This window comes from Chlorocebus sabaeus, chromosome 22, assembly GCF_047675955.1.
Source record: "Chlorocebus sabaeus isolate Y175 chromosome 22, mChlSab1.0.hap1, whole genome shotgun sequence".
In the NCBI taxonomy this organism is placed as follows: Eukaryota; Metazoa; Chordata; class Mammalia; order Primates; family Cercopithecidae; genus Chlorocebus; species Chlorocebus sabaeus.
In genome coordinates, this window is record NC_132925.1 from 93225475 (window position 1) to 93243484 (window position 18010).

Below are 18010 nucleotides of genomic sequence, written 5' to 3' on the forward strand. Positions count from 1 at the left end.
TGTTCCCTGTTTGGTGTCTCAGCTGTTCCAGTGCCTTAGTAACCAGATCTAGGCAACAGCGACTCCGACCCACCACCTCGAGTGGGCAGGGCCTGCCTCCCCGCCTCTTCCCTCCTCCTTTCTTCCTTCTCTCCTCCTCCTCTTTCTCCTCCTCCTCACCCTCCTCTTCCTCTTCCCCTCTTCCTCCTCGTCCCCTCCTCCTCCTCCATTCTCCTCCTCTCCCCGCACCTCCTCTTACGCCCTCCTCTTCCCTGTCTCCTCATCCTCAGCCTCATTCTCCTCTTCCTTTTCCTTTTCCTCCTCCTGGCTTTTTTTTTTTTTTTTTTTTTTTTTGCCTGACTGGCCTCTGGCAGAAACAGCCATGATCAAGAATGAATTTTTCTAAACCCGGTGCAAGAGTCTTTCCAGAAAGCTGTATTTTCTCTCCCTCTGCGGGTGTTAAACTTTCCTCAGTTTTGTTCTCCGCCTTTTTTGTATCTTTCCCTTTTCTTGCCTCAAGTTCTGTGTATACTTGGGAGCTGTCCTCCAAGACAGCCTTCTGGGTCTAGGGAGGGCCTGAATTTAAGCCGCTGTTGAGAACATGGTCATGGAACACCCATCACTAAAGCCATCGCTCGATAGAAAGGCAAGATTATGTTTGTTGCGGGGAAACTGCAGGCAGAGAAGCAGCAGAGCACAGCCCGGACTCGGGCTTGGGCTGGCACCGCTGTGCTGGGCGCAGGCTCCAGAAGCGTGACGCCCTGTAAAGCCCTTCACTCTGTAGGCCAAATGGAAACATTTGGACAATTAGGAAACACTGGAAGCTTCCCAGTCAGGAAGTGACCTTGTGTGGAGAGAAGCCTCCGAAGCTTAGCAGCTAGTCTCAGTGTGTTTTATATTGACCAATTCAGAAAGCTAAGCCAGCTCTCTGCTAAATGAGGGAGGAAATAAGCCCGGAGCCAATCTATGAAGTCTGCCTAGCCCTGCTTTGAATGGAGTTGTTAGTTAAGTGTTTCTTATAAGACTATGTGCTTGTGCTACAAGCAAACCCTCCATTCATGCATCCAAAAGATAACTTTGGGTCTCATAATATATGAGTGTTGTTTCTGTCCCCACGGTTTTTCCGCTGCCAAGGCAGCGGAGATTTCTGCCCTCATATTCAGCCTCTGAGAGCCCTGAGGGAGTCCCGGGTCTTCCTGGCCTCACAACTTGACTCTATAGTTGCGACCTTCCTTTCACAGCTGCTCCCATTGCACTTCTCAGGTTCTCCCAAAGCTGGCTTCCACACCCACTAGGGGCTTTATCCTGGTGACCCTTCCATAGATTAGGGAAAAAAGAAGCAGCTTTTGCTCATCTGTGGAGAGTCAAGGTTTCCAAGGAGCAGCAACTAGGACTATTCAGATCTCCGGGAGGTCACTGAGCCAACGGTGCAGAGGGGCCGGAGAGCAGGACTTCAAGGCCTGGGTCAACCTCCAAGGCTATTTTGAGACTGTGAACAAACCAATCTTATGTTATGCATCTACGAGTTTCCACAGAAACATACATTCCTAGAACGGAACCACTGGAGGCTTTAAAGTGATGAGTTTCATCCATATCGGTGAATATGAAAATTTAACTTTATGTATCAGTCTTAACCGAGTAATTTCATTCTATTTGTATTTAGGTACTTTACAGAAAAGCACCTAAAACATTTGTTACCAAGACATACCAATCAATAAAAATCTATTCAATGCATATTCAGGCACTGGGGCAGATACAGAGCTCTGAGAAGTCAGCAATGCTTGGGTATTTCAAAAAGCAGAGACAGAACACCCATAAACTGTTTCACCTGTCAGCACGCCTGTAATGAAATCTTTCCCAAGAAAACTGGCTTTCCAAATCCAAAACCTCTTCTGCTCACTATGTCCTTGGCCATGGGTTCATCATTCTCTCTGAGGCTGACTCTGATGGATTCATATGCTTGCCCTGGATACTGGCCTGGAACCAGCCGAGATTTCTACCAGGTCTCTGTCCCCCATCCTGAAGATCAGTCAGGCCCTGAGATACCCATTTCTGTACTATCTAGGCAGCGCCCTGAGGAGGTAGTGTTCTAGAGTACCTGGGCAGCCACCTGGGAATAGGATTTTCCTGCATGCTCCTTGGTGCAAATTGCATGTCTCCTGGGCCCTCTCACTCATCATGCTTCTGATGTGTCCCCACCACCTCTAGTCCCACATCATATTTCTCCTTCATATTCCCTTCCCTTTCACAGCCTCCAAGAACCTCTGCCACCTCTAACCCCCTGGACACACTCCTCCCTCTGCACCCCATCACTCAGGGAGCTGTGCGCTTCCCTCCAAGATGGTCTTCCTCCTTGTCTACCCCTTACTTTCCTGACCCCTCCTTCCAGGGCACCAAGGCCTCTCCAGAGCCATCTGCAGGAGCTTGTGACTGGCCTCCCACCTCTGTCCTCTCACCTCCTGTAGCTGGGTAATGCTCCAGCATGTTCCTTGTTAATACCCTTCAGGTGCTCCCTGTGCCGTTAGGCAAAGCTTGAATCCATCAGCCAACAAGGCCCTGTGTGCTGTGCCTTCTCCACACTCCCACTCTACCTTTCCTGAATGTATTTCCTCAAAGTACCCAGGACCTGCCAGCTCTGAATTCTCACTGCTCCTGGATCATGTGTATATGATCTTCCTGAGACCAGAGAGTGTTCCCACAGGGCATGAGCACCATGGCCTGCTGTGACTCCCAGTGGCTTCTTCCCTAGACTGTAGCTTCCAGAGCTAGCCCCTCTGTTTTTTTCTGCTGGATTCTGGTTGTCTAGCACAGTGCCTGGCATATAGTGAATGAGTAAATGCACAATGAATCCTCACCTATATTTCCTGCCTCACTCAACTGCATTTCAATCCCAGCAATAGCGTTTGCAGTTTGTAAAGGCAGGCCTTTGCTTCTGAGAGCCTCTCAGCCCTGTAAGGTATGACTTTACTTCGACTTCTATTGAATCCCTACATTCCTCCTACACCCAACAAAAATTCCTTCTTCATCTAAACATTCTCAAATTTCCCCAGCTCTAATTTGTAATTTATTAGTTGAATTGAATCCAAGATTGAATAAGAGACCATAGAGGGAGAGAGGGCTCTGAGCCCTGTTCCTTGGATCATATTAAGTGTGGAAGCTGGGGAAATACTGCCCCAGTTCTGCTTTCTTCCTGGAAATTCCCATTGGCCTGATGAAGCCTGATGGGTTCCCCAGGGATGCGGATGGAAATACTTAATGCTCTATTAGGGCATTTAGAAGACTGCAACACCACACTCACCACTGGCAGAATTGGCCAGCCTGACTCTCTGCATCGTCTAGTAATGTTATGGCAAGCCAGGCTCCTATTGACTCCAGCGAAATGGCACCATGTCTGAGAAGACAAAGAGGACACTCAGAGACAGCGAATGAGACATAGGGTTTATTGGGGGAACTTACATACAGGGATGGTCCAGTGGCAGCGGGCTGGACAAGGGAACCACCACTGTTTGTAAAAAACATGCAGTTTATATAGCATTTTCACTTAGCACCCTCCACCTAGCAACCACCATCTAACCCAAAACAAAAGGCTTTGATCCCCTGTACAACCTACGTTCCAAAAGATGGCTGGGGGGTTCAGGTGTCCTTCACAGTTAAAGTATGAAACTCCAGGTTAGCCACTCCCGGATTTCTTAGCTTGGGACTCTGAACACACATCCTTCTTAGACCATAATATCATTCTCAGTGTATTTGCTTAACTTGTTATCTTGTTATTGCTGTCAGGTGCGTCTGCATAAACATTTCCTCTGTGTATAGTATATAAGGCCTTGCAGGTGTTGCTTATAGCCAGCAAGTACCCAGGACTTTATATCGTTGTATCTCTTCTCCCTTCCCTTGGTTAAAATAATTGCCTGAGGCCCAGTTACAGTTTGCACTCTCGCAAGCATCAAACCCTGGTGCTGCTGAACTTGAGAGATGGCAAGGGAGTGACTGTACCATTTCAAAATCCAGAATCTGTGTGGTAAATACTCTGTGGAGTGGCCAGATAGACTTTGGCTGGGCTGACAGAGAGCCAACCAGTGCAAACATGCAGAGATTAAAATAAAGCAATAAAATGAAGGCATGTGCATAGTGATGACAGGACAACCAAGCTTTATTAAAATTATTCTGATATTATTCTTGGTAAATATATTTTTGAAAAAGCCAATTAAATTTATATGAAGAAAAATATATTAGATCAATTTATTTTCAAACTGTACTTTGACTATTGATAATTTTTTTTAATTTCTGCAGATAGGTGCATTGCTCTTCTTATAAAAAGAAAACAAGAATTCCATAAAGCTGTGTTTCCTAGGTGAAATGGTGGGGCAATACCACTGTGCAATGTTTAAAGTTTGACCATGAAGGTTGAGGATTCCTCTTGGGGTGTTTAGAGTTTAAAATATTTGGATTTCAAAATTAGAAGATAATTATATAGAAGCAAGGAATGCTGCATGGAGCTTCGATATTAAATAAGCTATCTTTAGAGACATTTGGGATAATAACCTGGCGCCCATGCACAGAGGACTGACTTGACCAATAACTGCCATCAAGCACTGGGAAAGCATTTACAGGTAAATCCTCTCCCGGCGGGGGAAACAATAGTGTGAGGGCTGACAGGTATAGCAAAGGGACTCAGGGATTTGCATTGACTTCTCCTAGCAAAGTGACCTCAGTGTTTTGTATCTTCTTGTGTCAATGAAGCAGGAAGCTCTCAGCCAACATTTGTCTGCTTTTCAGTGTCCTCTGGATTGTTCCGCAGCCTCAGCTTAGTTTCCAGCTTCTGCTTCCATTCTTCTCTGAGCCTGAAAATAGAAACCAAACACACACAGATGGAGCACTCATCTCCACGGCTGTTGGTTCAGGAGAGCTTTCTTCCTCTCCTACCAGCCGCTGAAATTACGTGTATGTGTTCAGGTTTTAAAAGTCATGCAGAGGACATGCAAGTTTAAATATATATATTTATAATTTACTCATATTTATTTATTTATATAAGTGTGAGTAAACAGGTTCTCATTTTTGTTAAAAGTACTTAATCTTACTTCTCTGAATTTTCCTTTGAAAATGTATTTAAAGTCAGGGAGAGTAAACCTGTCAGTCTAGACTTCTTTACACAGCAAACCTATCTTTCAACAGCAGAGGTGAAATGAAGATATTTTTAGATATACGCAAACTGAAAGAAATCACCAGCAGACTGTCACTATGTGACATGTTAAAGGAGTTCCTTCAAACAGAAGGAAAGTGACACAATATGGAAATCTGGATGTACACATGGAATGAAGAGCATCTGAAAAGCAACAATGTGGTTATATATTAATACTTTTTAAAACTACTTAAATCTCTTTAAAAATAGCCCACTGTGGTCAGGCACAGTGGCTCATTCCTGTAATCCCAGCACTTTGGGAGGCCAAGGCGGACAGATCACAAGGTCAGGAGTTCGAGACCAGCCTGGCCAATATGGTGAAACCCCGTCTCTACTAAAAGCACAAAAATTCCCTGGTCATGGTGGCGGGTGCCTGCAGTTCCAGCTACTCGGCAGGCTGAGGCAGGAGAATTGCTTGAACCTGGGAGGCGGAGGTTGCAGTGAGCCGAGATCGCGACATTGCACTCCAGCTTGGGCGACAGAGTGAGACTCTGTCTCAAAACAAACAAACAAACAACAAAAAAAAAAAACAAAAAAAAGAGCCCACCGTTGAAAGTGAAACTGTTAATGATGTACTGTGGGGTTATAGCATATGTAGAAGTAAAGTTGTACTTTGTACAATAGCATAAAGGCCAAGAGGGGAGAAATGAGAATATACCATTTTAAGGTTCTTATGCTACACAAAAAGTGATAAAATATCACCTGAAGGCGGGCTGTGATAAGTTAAGGATGTGTACTATATATCCTAAAGCAACCACTAAACACAAAGAGCAATAGTTAAAAAGCCAACAGAAGAGATAACATGAAATCATAAAAGGTACTCACTTGATCCAAAACAAGGCAGAAAAAGAGAAAAAGGGAATAAACAACAGATGAGAGAAATAGAGGACACATAGCACGATGGTAGATTTAAAACAAATCATACCAATTAATGTTAATGGTGTAAACAATGCAATAAAAATGCAAAGACTGTCAAATTGGATTTTTAAAAGACAATATCTAAATATATGCTGCTTATAAGAAATCCACTTTAAATATGAAGACAAAATAGGTTAAAAGTTAAAGGACGAAGAGATAGTCCATGCTAAACCTAATTAAAGAAGGCTGGTGTGGTTATATTAATATCAAAGTAGTTTTCATAGCAAAAAATATTACCAAAGAGAAAGAGGGTCATTTTGTAATAAGGGGGTCAATTCGTCAAGATGATATAACAATCTGAAACATTTATGTACCTAATAACAGAATTTTGAAATACATGAAGCAAAATGTGATGGAACTGCAAGGAGAAGTAGACAAATCTGTAATTATAGCAGAGATTTCAATACTCATCTTTCAATAATCAGTAAAACAAGTATACAAGAAATTGATAAGGATATAAAACACTTGAACAACACTATCAACCATCTTGATATTTATAGAATATTTATAGAATATTCTCCCTAACAACAGCAGAACACACATTCCTTTCAAACATACATGGAATATTTACGAAGATATAAAACAAGTCTCAATAAATTTAAAAGGGTTCAATATGTTCCCTGTCTGCAATAATTAAATTAGCCTTAATAACAGAAAGATATCTGGAAAGTCCCTTAAATATTATGAAACTAAATAACAAATTCTAAATAACCCATAAATCAAAGAAACAACCATAAATTGAAATGAAAAAAATCAATTATAATAATATCAAAAATACAAAATAGAGGTAAATCTGACAAAAGATATATATGACTCATGTGCTGAAAACTGCAAACCATTGCTGAGAGATATTAAAACAGACCTAAATAAAGGGACATATATATTGTGTTCATATATCAGATACTCTAAATATTGTTAGGACGTCATTTCTCCCTAAATTGACCTATAGATTCAATTCCATCCCAATCAAACCAGCAGGCTGTTTTACATAACAGAAATTGACAAGTTGATTCCAAAATTCATATGAAAATGCAGAGAACCTAGGATAACTAAAACAACTTTGAAAAAGAAGAAAAAGTTGTAAGACTTACACCACCTGACTTCAAGAATTATTGTAAACCTAAGTAATCAAAACAGTGTGACATTGGTGCCAATGGATAAATAGATCAATGGGACAGAAAAGGTCCAAAAACATTCCTACACATAGATGAGTTATTAATTTTCAACAAACGTGCAAAGACAATGTAGCAGAGAAAGGATAGTCTTTTCAACAAATGGTGCTGGAACCACTGGATATGCAAAAAAAGTGAACTGCAGTCTGTACCTCACATTATATTAAAAATTAAGTCAAAATATATTATTAATCTAAATGCAAAACTTAAATTCATAAGACTTCTAGAAATAAAACAGAAGACAATCTTTGTGACCTTGGGATAGGCAAAGTCTTCTTAGAGACAACAAAAGCAAAATCTATAAAAGAAATTTTTTAGACTTGATCAAAACTGAGAACATCTCTGCAAAAGAGTAAACCCAAAGAAAATGAAAAGAAGACAATGACGAAGATGAGAGAAGAAACTAGTAAAATAGTTCTTATCTATTAAGGAGATATGGATATCAATTCAAACAGTAAGAAAAAAATAGAAAGGAATACAGAAAAAGGGAAACTGTAAAGCACTCTAAGTAACTAAGATGGTAGAAATAAGCCAGTTACAATAAATGAAAAAGGACTAAACTCACCAATTTATACTAAAATATGTCAGATTAGAAAAACATCCAATCCAACTATGTCCTTTTTTTTTTTTTTTTTTTTTTTTTTTTTTTTTTTTTTTTAAGAAAGCGGGGTCTCTGTTCCAGGCTGGAGTGCAGTGGCACTGTCACGGCTCACTGCAGCCTTGACCTCCCGAGGCTCAAGTGATCCTCCTATTTCAGCCCCACTCCTCCTTCCCCACTCAGTAGCTGGGACTACAGGCTCGTGGCAGCACGCCTGGCCAATTTTTGCATTTTTTATAGGGACAGAGTTTTGCCATATTGCCCAGGCTGGACTCAAACTCAAGTGTTCTACCTGCCTTGGTTTCCCAGACTGCTGGGATCACAGGCATGAGCCACCGTCCTCAGACAACAAGGTGCTGTTTAAAAAAGACACATCTAAATTATAAGGACAGAGATAAGTTGAAAATAAGAAGACAGAAAAAAGATATATAAGGCAGATGCTAATAAAAACAAGATTGGTTTGGCTATGTTGACAGACTTAATATAAAGTCTGTTAATACAGTTATAAAGTCTGTTGATAAAAAGATCTTCAAAGAAAAAATCATCAGGGATAAAGTCACTGCCTAATAATAAAAAGGCTCACCTCACCATGAAGATATTACACTTCTGAACATGCATGCACCTAATAAAATAGCCTCAAAATACATACAGAAAAAATTAATGGAACTACTTGGATTGTGAAGAGGTGGTGAGCAAGAAGGGAAAGGGAAATTGCACTCTTCTTTTTTTTTCAAAATAACATTGTTTAGAAAACCTTTATAGTAGAAGATTTCAAGCATATAAAAAAGTAGAGAAACTAGTAATAAAGAACTCCCCTATAGCTACTCCCCAGCTTCCCCAGCTTAAGGCTGATCTCCTTTCCCACACCTCCCTTCTCCTGCATAATAAACAAAATAACTGTATTTAGCTATTTTGTCCTTAAAGTTAATAACTCTTTTAAAAAGAAACTACCTTGCCATTATCACACTTAAAACATTAACAGAAGGTACTCGATATCATGAAATAAATATTTCATTGGTTCACAACTCTGAATGTCTTTTAATGTTGAATGTTAGGTTGGTTGAATCAGGACCCGAATAAAGCGCATACATTCCTATTTGTTGCTACATCCTTTAGGTTTTCTTTAATCTGGAAATTCTCCCTCATCTTTTCCCTTCCCTTGTAGTTTTTTTTTTTTTTGAAACCAGATTGTTTGTTCTGGAGAGTAGGCACAGTTTGAATTTTGCTGACTGTATTCCTGTGTGACTCTAACCCATTCCTCTGTCTGCTGTATATGCTGTTAATTAGTGGCTAGCACTAGAAGTTTGATTATTTTATTTTATTTTATTTTTGACAAACTACATCACCAGTGATTTGATGGACGGCCATCAAATCTGTCTGGTTGTATCTTTCTTTTTTTTTGATGTTAGCGGATATTAATGATCATTAGATCCAATTTAATTTCATTAGGTGTTGTCAAATGTCAATAGCTTCTTTCTACCCGTCGCTTTTCACATGTGTTTGGAGCCTAGAGCCATGGGGGAGGGGCCCTGCAGCAGGAGCTGTAGTCCAGGAGAGATGAAGTCACTGCCAGAAAACAGGACCCAGAGCAGGAAGGGTGTGGAGAAGAAATAGGCAGACTTAGCCTCCAGTCCTCTCATCTCCTGTTGACAGAACCTAGCCAGAAGCTGAAGGACAAGGTGATTCAAGGACTAGAATGGGAAGAGGGGTCAGCTGAGGGAGGAGAATTAATGGTGATGGGGGTCAAAGCAGATCAGCCTGGCAGGGAAGACAGGAATGGGAGTGAGTCCTGGACCAAAGTAAGTAGGCAGCAAAGACCCATCTAAGAGCCAATTCCACGGTTTTCTTGGATCCAGTCAAGCATGCTTTTCTTGAGCACCTATTATATATTCAGCACTGCAGTATGACTTTGGAGAATACACAAGCAATATATAAAAATGGTGGTTTCTCCATTCCATAAATAGGGCAAGTTGTTCCCTTGCCTCAGGGTGTTTGCACATAGCATTTCTTCTGCCTAGAATGCTCTTGTCCATTCTCCCACCTTTGCCCAACTCTCTTCCCTAAGAGAGGAGGTTGGGGGGTGCCATCCTCGTTACCTGGAGGGCTGGACCTCAGAGTGTGGGCTGCCAACTCCAGCATGCCAACACATCTCATTGAGCTGCTGGTGCCCAAGGGCCAAGTGAACCAGCTCTGAAGCTGGGGCCCCAGAAGACTGCAGAAAAAAACGCTCAGACCCTGTAGTGGGCAGGTGGAAGATGGCAGCATCTGTGTCACCTCCCTGACCGTTCCAAAATGGGGGAGGTTTGTGCACACCCCTGTGTGCATCGGTAGCCCAGGTGCTCCATCTGCTAATGAAAGAAGACGATCAAGTTTGCGCTCCCTCTGCCCACGCTCAAAGGGCAGTAACTCGCCAGCATCCCTCTTCCTTCTCTTAGTGTCTCTTTCTCCATGATTAAAATAGCGATGAGGACACTGAGACCCAGGGAGATTTGGTTGCTCACCCTGGACCCAGAAGGATGAGCCCAGGCAGCTGGCTGCAAAGTCTCTGCTGTTCACTGCAATTCTGAGCTTGTTCCCACCCTTGCTCACTCTTGCAATTTTGTTTTCATCTTGTTTTTCTCCCCCAAGGGATGTCTTCCTTTGGCGTATTGCTGCTGCCATATTAGATCCTGGATTGTTAAATGGGAGTGCAGAAGAGGGAGGGGAACTAACATTCCTGAGCCCTGACCTTGGGTTTGGCACCAGGCTGGGTGTTGTCGGTACATTTCCATAGTCAAGCCTCCTAACAGCCCAATGATCAGGGACTTTATTTTTCCATTTTGTGAAGGGACAACATAGAGTGTTAATTAGAGCAGCGCCTCTGGAGCCTGGCTACCCAGATTCAAATCAGAAGAGGGCGAGGAGAACAAATAAGTTAAAGTCTTCTGCCACCCTATCGACCAAAAAGTTTACATCCTTGCATTCTTTTGTTATATGCATAGATACTGCGTGTGTGTGTGTGTGTGTGTGTGTGTGTGTATATATATATATTTTTTTTTTGAGACAGAGTTTTGCTCGTCGCCCAGGCTGGAGTGCAAAGGCAAGATCTCGGTTCACCACAACCTCCGCCTCCCAGGTTCAAGTGATTCTCCTGCCTCAGCTTCCTGAGAAGCTGGAATTATAGGCGTGGCCACCACACCCAGCTAATTTTGTATGTTTAGTAGAGACGGGGTTTCTCCCTGTTGGTTGGGCTGATCTCAAACTCTCCACCTCAGGTGATCCGCCTGCCTCGGCCTCCCGAAGTGCTGGGACTACAGGCGTGAGCCACCACGCCAGGCTGCATGTATATATTTTTAGTATTTTAACAACCTGCACAATTTGCTTCAGAGGCTATTTTGTTCACCCCTTGGCTTGTGCCTCTCTTGGAGCCTTTGGTTTCTGCATATTCCTCAGGCCAATTTCACTTCACCTGAGGCCTTTTGCCTGCTCCCCAGGGAACGCACACATGGTACAGGACTCTGAGCGGCCTAGCCTGGGGGACGAAGGTGGCAAGAACTGCAGAAACGACTGGCCGCCCAAGTCAGCTTTCTATGCCCTACTACTGTACTTCAGCGGGTGGGATGGTAGTCGGGAATAAGGCTGAGGAGGTCTCCGTAAGTGGGAGGCTGGGTTCCCCTCTAGGGTTCAGGAGGAGCTTTGGGAAGGCAGCAGTGAGTTTACCGCCTGTGAATTAAGGCACGTCGTCAGTCCAGTAGCCGTGGAGTCATGGGCCCTGCCGTCTGAACAGCACACAAGGTCTCATACTCCCTTACCACACATAAGCCATGGCCTCCTCAGACAGCTGGCTGAGCTGTTCCCTTTGAGGGGACAGAGCTCAAAAGGGTGGTCCCTCCCTGCAGCCCATGATGGCTTTCTGCAATGTGTGTGTGAGGGTAGCGAGCCTGCACTGCTTCCACAGCAAGGTGACCGTCGTTTCCCACGGGAGTCAAGTCACTGCACTCCACTGCTCGGCAGACTCACCGGGCCAGAACAGGGATGCACACAAAGAGAGACCCCGCCTTCCCCTCCAGGAACCACGCAGGGCATCTTGTGTTTTCACCCAAATGGGCGCTGAGAACCGGGCATTACTTTCTTTGCTTGATTGCTTTTCACAGACACAGTGTTTGCCCCCCCACCCCCGCCCCATTTACTGTAACCCTCATGTGCTAGAAGGTGACATGGTGACAGAGAGGAGAGAGTTTTCCAGTTCATAAAGATAAGAATTAAAGGACTGTAAGCACAGAAAATTAAAATAATTACCTCCTCTGAGATGCCCATCTGGCATTCTTCTGGGGAAATTAATTTTGCTCTTACAAAACAGACAAGATAATAATGGCTTGAAAGTCAGTGAAAGTTCATTGACGGTCACAAAGGTACCACTGGTGCAGAGGTTGATAGTAGGACAATTGTGTGGGGGCTCAGGGAACTCTTTGTACCTTCTGCTTAATTTTGCTTATAATTTAGAACCTGAAACTGTTGTAAATTATAAGATGTATTTTAAAAATGAATTAATTCTAAAAAGTAGACAAGCCACATACTTTCTCAGTGCGCTTCTTCCCAGACGATGTTCTTCCGATTCTCGGTAGTAAGTCTGTTTACCAATTTCCCTTTCCCAGAAACGCTTGAGATCATGGCAGGTGTTCCGGCAGAAGACCTCCCGACGGGTGTATTGATTGTTCATCCCCTAAAAAGGAAAATAGCCATACAAATAACCAAAAAACATATGAAGAAATGCTCAACATCATTCATCATCAGGGAAATGTAAATTAAAACCACAATGAGATACCATCTTACTCCAATCCACCTTACTCCAATCAGTCAAAAAACTGATAGGTGTTGGTGCAGATGCAGAGCAAAGAGAACACTTATATGCTGTTGGTAGGAATGTAAATGAGTACAACCTCTTTGGAAAACAGTATGGAGATTTCTCAAAGAACTGAGAGTAGATCTACCATTCGATCCAGCAATTCTGACTACTGGGTACCTACCTAAAGGAAAAGAAGTAATTATATAAAAAAGATACCTGCATGTGTTTGTTTATCACAGCACAATTCACAATTGCAAAGATACGGAGTCAAACTAAGTGCTCATTAACTGATGAGTGGATCAAGAAAATGTGTGTGCGTGTGTGTGTGTGTGTGTGTGTGTGTGATGGAATACTACTCAGCAATAAAAAAGAACAAAATAATGTCTTTTGCAGCAACTCGGATGGAACTGGAGGCCATTATCCTAATGAAGTAACTCTGGAATGGAAAACCAAATACTGTATATTCTCACTTATAAGTCGGAGCTAAGCCACGGGTTCATAAAGGGTTTATAAACAGAGTGGTATAATGGGTATTGGGGACTCAAGGGAGAGAGGTTGGGGATAAAATGTCACTTATTGGGTGCCATGTACACTATTTGGGTGACAAGTGCACTAAAAGCCATGACTTAAACACTATACAATTTACCCATGTAACAAAAACCCACGTGTACTCCTAAAGCTATTGACATAAAAAAATAGAAGCTGAACCCCCATAAAACATGATCCCTGAGACTCTGCAGGGTATAGGCATCCTGACCCTGCTGTTGATGTGAGGGATACCTGGCCAGCCCCAGGACCTCTGCAAGTGGGAGGACAATGGTGGCCTCAGTGCTTGCTGCTGGCTGGTTGTCAGGACACAGTGAGATGTGAGTGCAAGCCTCCCACAAGCTGGCACCTGGCAAACGCCTCTGCCCTTCCTTCCTCCTCACAGAAGAATCATTTCTCAACTTCCAGCGGCAGGAACACGCACCAGGAATTTTGTGAACCTAAGTCCATTTCGTTATCACAACAGCTACATGAGATGGCCATGACCTTCATCATCTTCTAGGTGAGACATTTGAGGAGTGACAGGCTTCAGACTTCTGAAAGTTTCCAGGGCCTTTACTGAAGGGGTTTATCAGAGAAAATGGTTCCAGTGCCTGACACCCCCAGGGCAAGCTGCTTTGAGGTGTATGTGTTTGTGTGCGCATGCACACATGTGGGCTCTTGTGTGTGGAATTATACGTATCAGACACTCAAAATGCTCACTTTTTTACATGCAGAAACTGCTCGACTTTCAGACCAGCTGAGTGGATACAGTAGAAAGCTCAAAAGCAGGGACTGCAGAAGCTCCTGTCTGCTGGTGGGAACCCCTGCAGAAGAGTGTGGGGAGATGGGAGCCTGGAGAAGCCGGCCTGGCATGCCCCAGAGAGGATTTGGACCTTATCCCAGGAAGGGCTTTCAGTGGGGAAATGGTGGGTCCAGACAGGCATTTTGCCAGATGTTCTGGGGGCAGAGACTGGAGAGGTGAGAGCGTATGCAGGGGGAGAAGTGACTGGGCTGCTGGAGGAGCCCAGAGAGATGCTGTGACCAGGGTGGGAGGGGCAAGGATGATGAAGAGTGGACAGATTCACAGGAAACTCTGCGTGGAAAATGAAGGAGAAGGGCTGCCAGTGGGTACTGCCCTGGCTCTGCCTGTGCACAGATGGGAAATGTAGGAGGAGGAGGGCTATGGGGAGTGGGCTCAGGCTGTGCTGGATGGATGGAGTTTGAGTTTCCTGGGTGCCGACCCCCAGGGGGAAGCAAGGAGGGGTGCCTGACACATGGGTCTGGAACTCAGCATAGAGGTCTGTGCCACAGGTCTCAGAAAGACAGACAGGGACAGCGGGGCAAGGTAGAAGGAGAAAGGGGTTTGAAGCCAGATGTTCACTCCAGACCTGCGTTTCCACTGCCTTGATGTGCCGTCTATTTGTCACATGGGTTCTCCTGGCCTCAGTTTTCTCATCTTTAAAATTTCTCTGAAGGCCAAGTTTGACTCCAAATGTGAAAGTGTTCTGCAATTTATAAAGTTCTGAATAAATGTAACCGATGAGCTTGGTCCTCACCCACTGATTTTTCTGACTGTTGTCTGGCATAGGGAATCATTAGTCCAGCATAGGGACATCATTAGTCTGAGCTAATTAAATGTCATTGAAAACCCTGAATAACTGTGAATCTTTATTTACACACAATATTGAGTGTGTGGCTTCTTGGGTATATGACAGATTCATTTACCTCTATCCTTGGTCTGTTGGCCACCATTTAGGAAAGCTTGGATGACAGTAGAAGTTCTTAAGTTGAACCATGTACTACGTACGGCCATGCCCAGAGGAGCATTGGGTAAGAGCGTTTGTGCTATATTCTTTCACTTCTCATATGTCAGAGATAAGCCTCACCACGCCCACTCACTGGGAGGTGTCCCACATGTGTAAAATGGGAGATACATGTTTTTCTAAGAAATAGCAGAGCTCCCTCTGGGTTGAAGAGTGACATCCATCTCTACCTCCGTCTGCATAACAGTATTTTACAAACTAACTAGCTGTGTGTGTGTGTGTTTTGCTGGAAAATGCTGCTGACACAATGGTGAAAACAAGTAAAAGCTCTAAGAAAAAATGCATTTCACTTTTTTTTTTTTTTTTTGAGACGGAGTCTCGCTCTGTCGCCCGGGCTAGAGTGCAGTGGCCGGATCTCAGCTCACTGCAAGCTCCGCCTCCCGGGTTCACACCATTCTCCTGCCTCAACCTCCCGAGTAGCTGGGACTACAGGTGCCCGCCACCTCGCCCAGCTAGTTTTTTGTATTTTTTAGTAGAGACGGGGTTTCACCGTGTTAGCCAGGATGGTCTCGATCTCCTGACCTCTTGATCTGCCCGTCTCGGCCTCCCAAAGTGCTGGGATTACAGGCTTGAGCCACCGCGCCCGGCCGCATTTCACTTTTAAACAAACTACCTTGTCTCAACTTGTTTTAGTCATTGTCCTTACTATGGGCAGAACTGTAGTGGCTACTATCGCCAATTTTGTAGTTTCAAGGAAACACAATTAATGATAAGTTTAGAAAAACACTTTTAGGAAAAGATAAAAATAAAGCAGAAAGAGGGGATTAAATATGTTTAGGCCAGGTGCAGTGGCTCATGCCTGTAATTCTAGCATTTTGGGAGGCTGAGGCTGGAGGATCACTTGATCCCAGGAGTTTGAGACCATGCTGGGCAACATACAGAGATCCCGTCTCTACAAAAATAAAAAATAAAAAATTAGCTGGGCGTAGTGGTATGTGCCTGTGGTCCCAGCTATTCAGGAGGCTGAGGTGGGAAGATTGCTTGAGCCCAAGAGGTCAAGGCTGTACTGAGCCATGTTTGTATCACTGCACTCTAGCCTGGGGGACAAAGTGAGACCCTGTCACAAACAAACAGACAAACAAACAAATATGTAATATCCCATCCTTCTTCACTCTAAAGGGCTGACACTGGGATAAGACAGGGCCCTTCCTCAGGGGACTTCAGATAACAGGGAGTGAGGCACTGGCACTGCATATGATAGGCACTGAAATGGGACACACAAGGAGGGTGCCCTGACCTGGCCAAGGCTTTGGGGCTCCTTCTAGGGGGAGGGACTTGCAGGATGAGCGGACAGGACCACCCAGGGTGCAGGAAGTGGTCTGTGCAGAGACCTGCAGTGGGAACCTTGCAGAACAAAGGGTTGCAGAAACAGATTGGGGATTGCCTGAGGTCGAGTTGCGGGAGGGGACTGAGGGCAAAGGAGCATGGGGGCTCTTTTTAGGATAATGGAAATGTTCTGTGTCTTGTTTATTAGTTATTTATTTATTTTTTAAGAGGGAGTTTCGCTCTGTCACCCAGGTTGGATTGCAGTGGCACGATCTCAGCTCACTGCAACCTCCATCTCCTGGGTTGAAGCAATTCTCCTGCTTCAGCCTCCCGAGTAACTGGGATTACAGGTGCCTGCCACCACCCCTGGCTAATTTTTGTATTTTTAGTAGAGACAGGGTTTCACTATGTTGGCCAGGCTGGTCTCAAACGCCTGACCTCAGGTGATCCGCCTGCCTCCACCTCCCAAAGTGCTGGGGTTACAGGTGTGAGCCACTGTGCCTGGCCTGTATCTTGTTTATAGTGTTGATTATATAGCAGTATACAATTGCTAAAACTTACCAAACTCTATATTTTAAATGAGTGAATTTCACTACACGTAAGTTATTCCTCAGTAAACATAGGGGAAAAGCTTTTTCTGTCTTTGGACTAGAAGTTCAAGTTCCCTGGGCTGGGCACGGTGGCTCATGCCTGTAATCCCAGCACTTTAGGAAGCCGAGATGGGTGGATCACTGAAGGTTCGAGATCAACCTGTCCAATATAGTGAAACCCCATCTTTACTAAAAATACAACAAATTAGCCGGGTGTGGTGGTGGGTGGGAGCCTGTAGTCCCAGCTACTCGGGAGGCTGAGGCAGGAGAATGGCGTGAACCCAGGAGGCGGAGCTTGCAGTGAGTCAAGATCGTGCCACTGCACTCCAGCCTGGGTGACAGAGCGAGACTCCATCTCAAAGAAAAAAAAAAGAAGTTCAAGTTCCCTGGCTCTAACCTACCGGGAGACTCTGTTAGCATCTTATCATTAGGATTTAGCCCATTTCTTCACAAGTAACGTGTATTTCTGTGAGTATTTGTGTTTCGATTTCCTAGTGTCTACAGTGAAGACAACTGCTCCTCTTAGTAGAAGTGTGATGAGGAGACTATCCATAGTTGGAAAGCTCTTGATAAGTAAATAGCTCTATTCCTCTGTATCCCCTCAGCCCAAAACGCCATCCAACCTTGTGCTTGAGAGAATTCGTGCTGCTGCGTCCAGTCAATCAGCACCAACTTGGATGAACCATAACCTCTGTAACCCTTAGGAATTTTACTTCACAAAATCAACAATTAACGCTTACAGAGAACAACCGCATGAAGGGCTGTGAAGACATTGATTCGGTCAAACCAAATGTGTCGCACTTGACCGCCTGTGAGGCATCTGTGCTGCCCCAGGAGCCAACTCACATTCGGCAAATTGACGGGAACAAAGGAACATTTGTCCCTTGTGAGCCTTAACGCTGTGCCAGCAATTTGATTTCCCAAGTCTCGGTTACCCAGAGTATTAAACTCAAATTGAGAAATCTGAGAGCTGCTTTTTTAAAAGAGGCTTTTGGCTTACACTGAGTGTGCTTGTGACTCTTGGCTAGGATGGTTCAATGCACACCAGCTGACTGTGCACACCACTCACGTACGTCTTGCCTATTCAACACCTGAGAGCAAGTATTTCATGATTATTTTTCACATATCCAAA

General features: G+C 44.1%; 1 protein-coding gene across 1 annotated transcript; it reads right to left on the reverse strand.

Moving 5' to 3' along the window:
- Positions 1-3402: 3402 nt before the first annotated feature.
- On the reverse strand, positions 3403-17792 carry FAM240A (family with sequence similarity 240 member A). Its single transcript, XM_007983965.3, has 3 exons — positions 17619-17792; positions 12403-12548; positions 3403-4820 (listed from the first exon to the last, which is right to left on the reverse strand). Exons 1-3 carry the CDS (start codon positions 17649-17651, stop codon positions 4730-4732), a joined length of 270 nt encoding a protein of 89 aa, XP_007982156.3. The 5' UTR covers positions 17652-17792; the 3' UTR covers positions 3403-4729.
- Between the last annotated feature and the right edge of the window lie 218 nt (positions 17793-18010).

Bases quoted from the DNA above. Each gene is read 5' to 3' on its own strand.
- FAM240A (XM_007983965.3), bottom strand. From the start codon at position 17,651: ATGTCTTCACAGCCCTTCATGCGGTTGTTCTCT. The intron at 12,549-17,618 runs GTAAGCGTTAAT...TTTCCTTTTTAG, and splicing joins CCTTCATGCGGTTGTTCTCT to GGGATGAACAATCAATACAC. The intron at 4,821-12,402 runs GTATGTGGCTTG...TTCTATTTTCAG, and splicing joins GGAAGAAGCGCACTGAGAAA to GCTCAGAGAAGAATGGAAGC.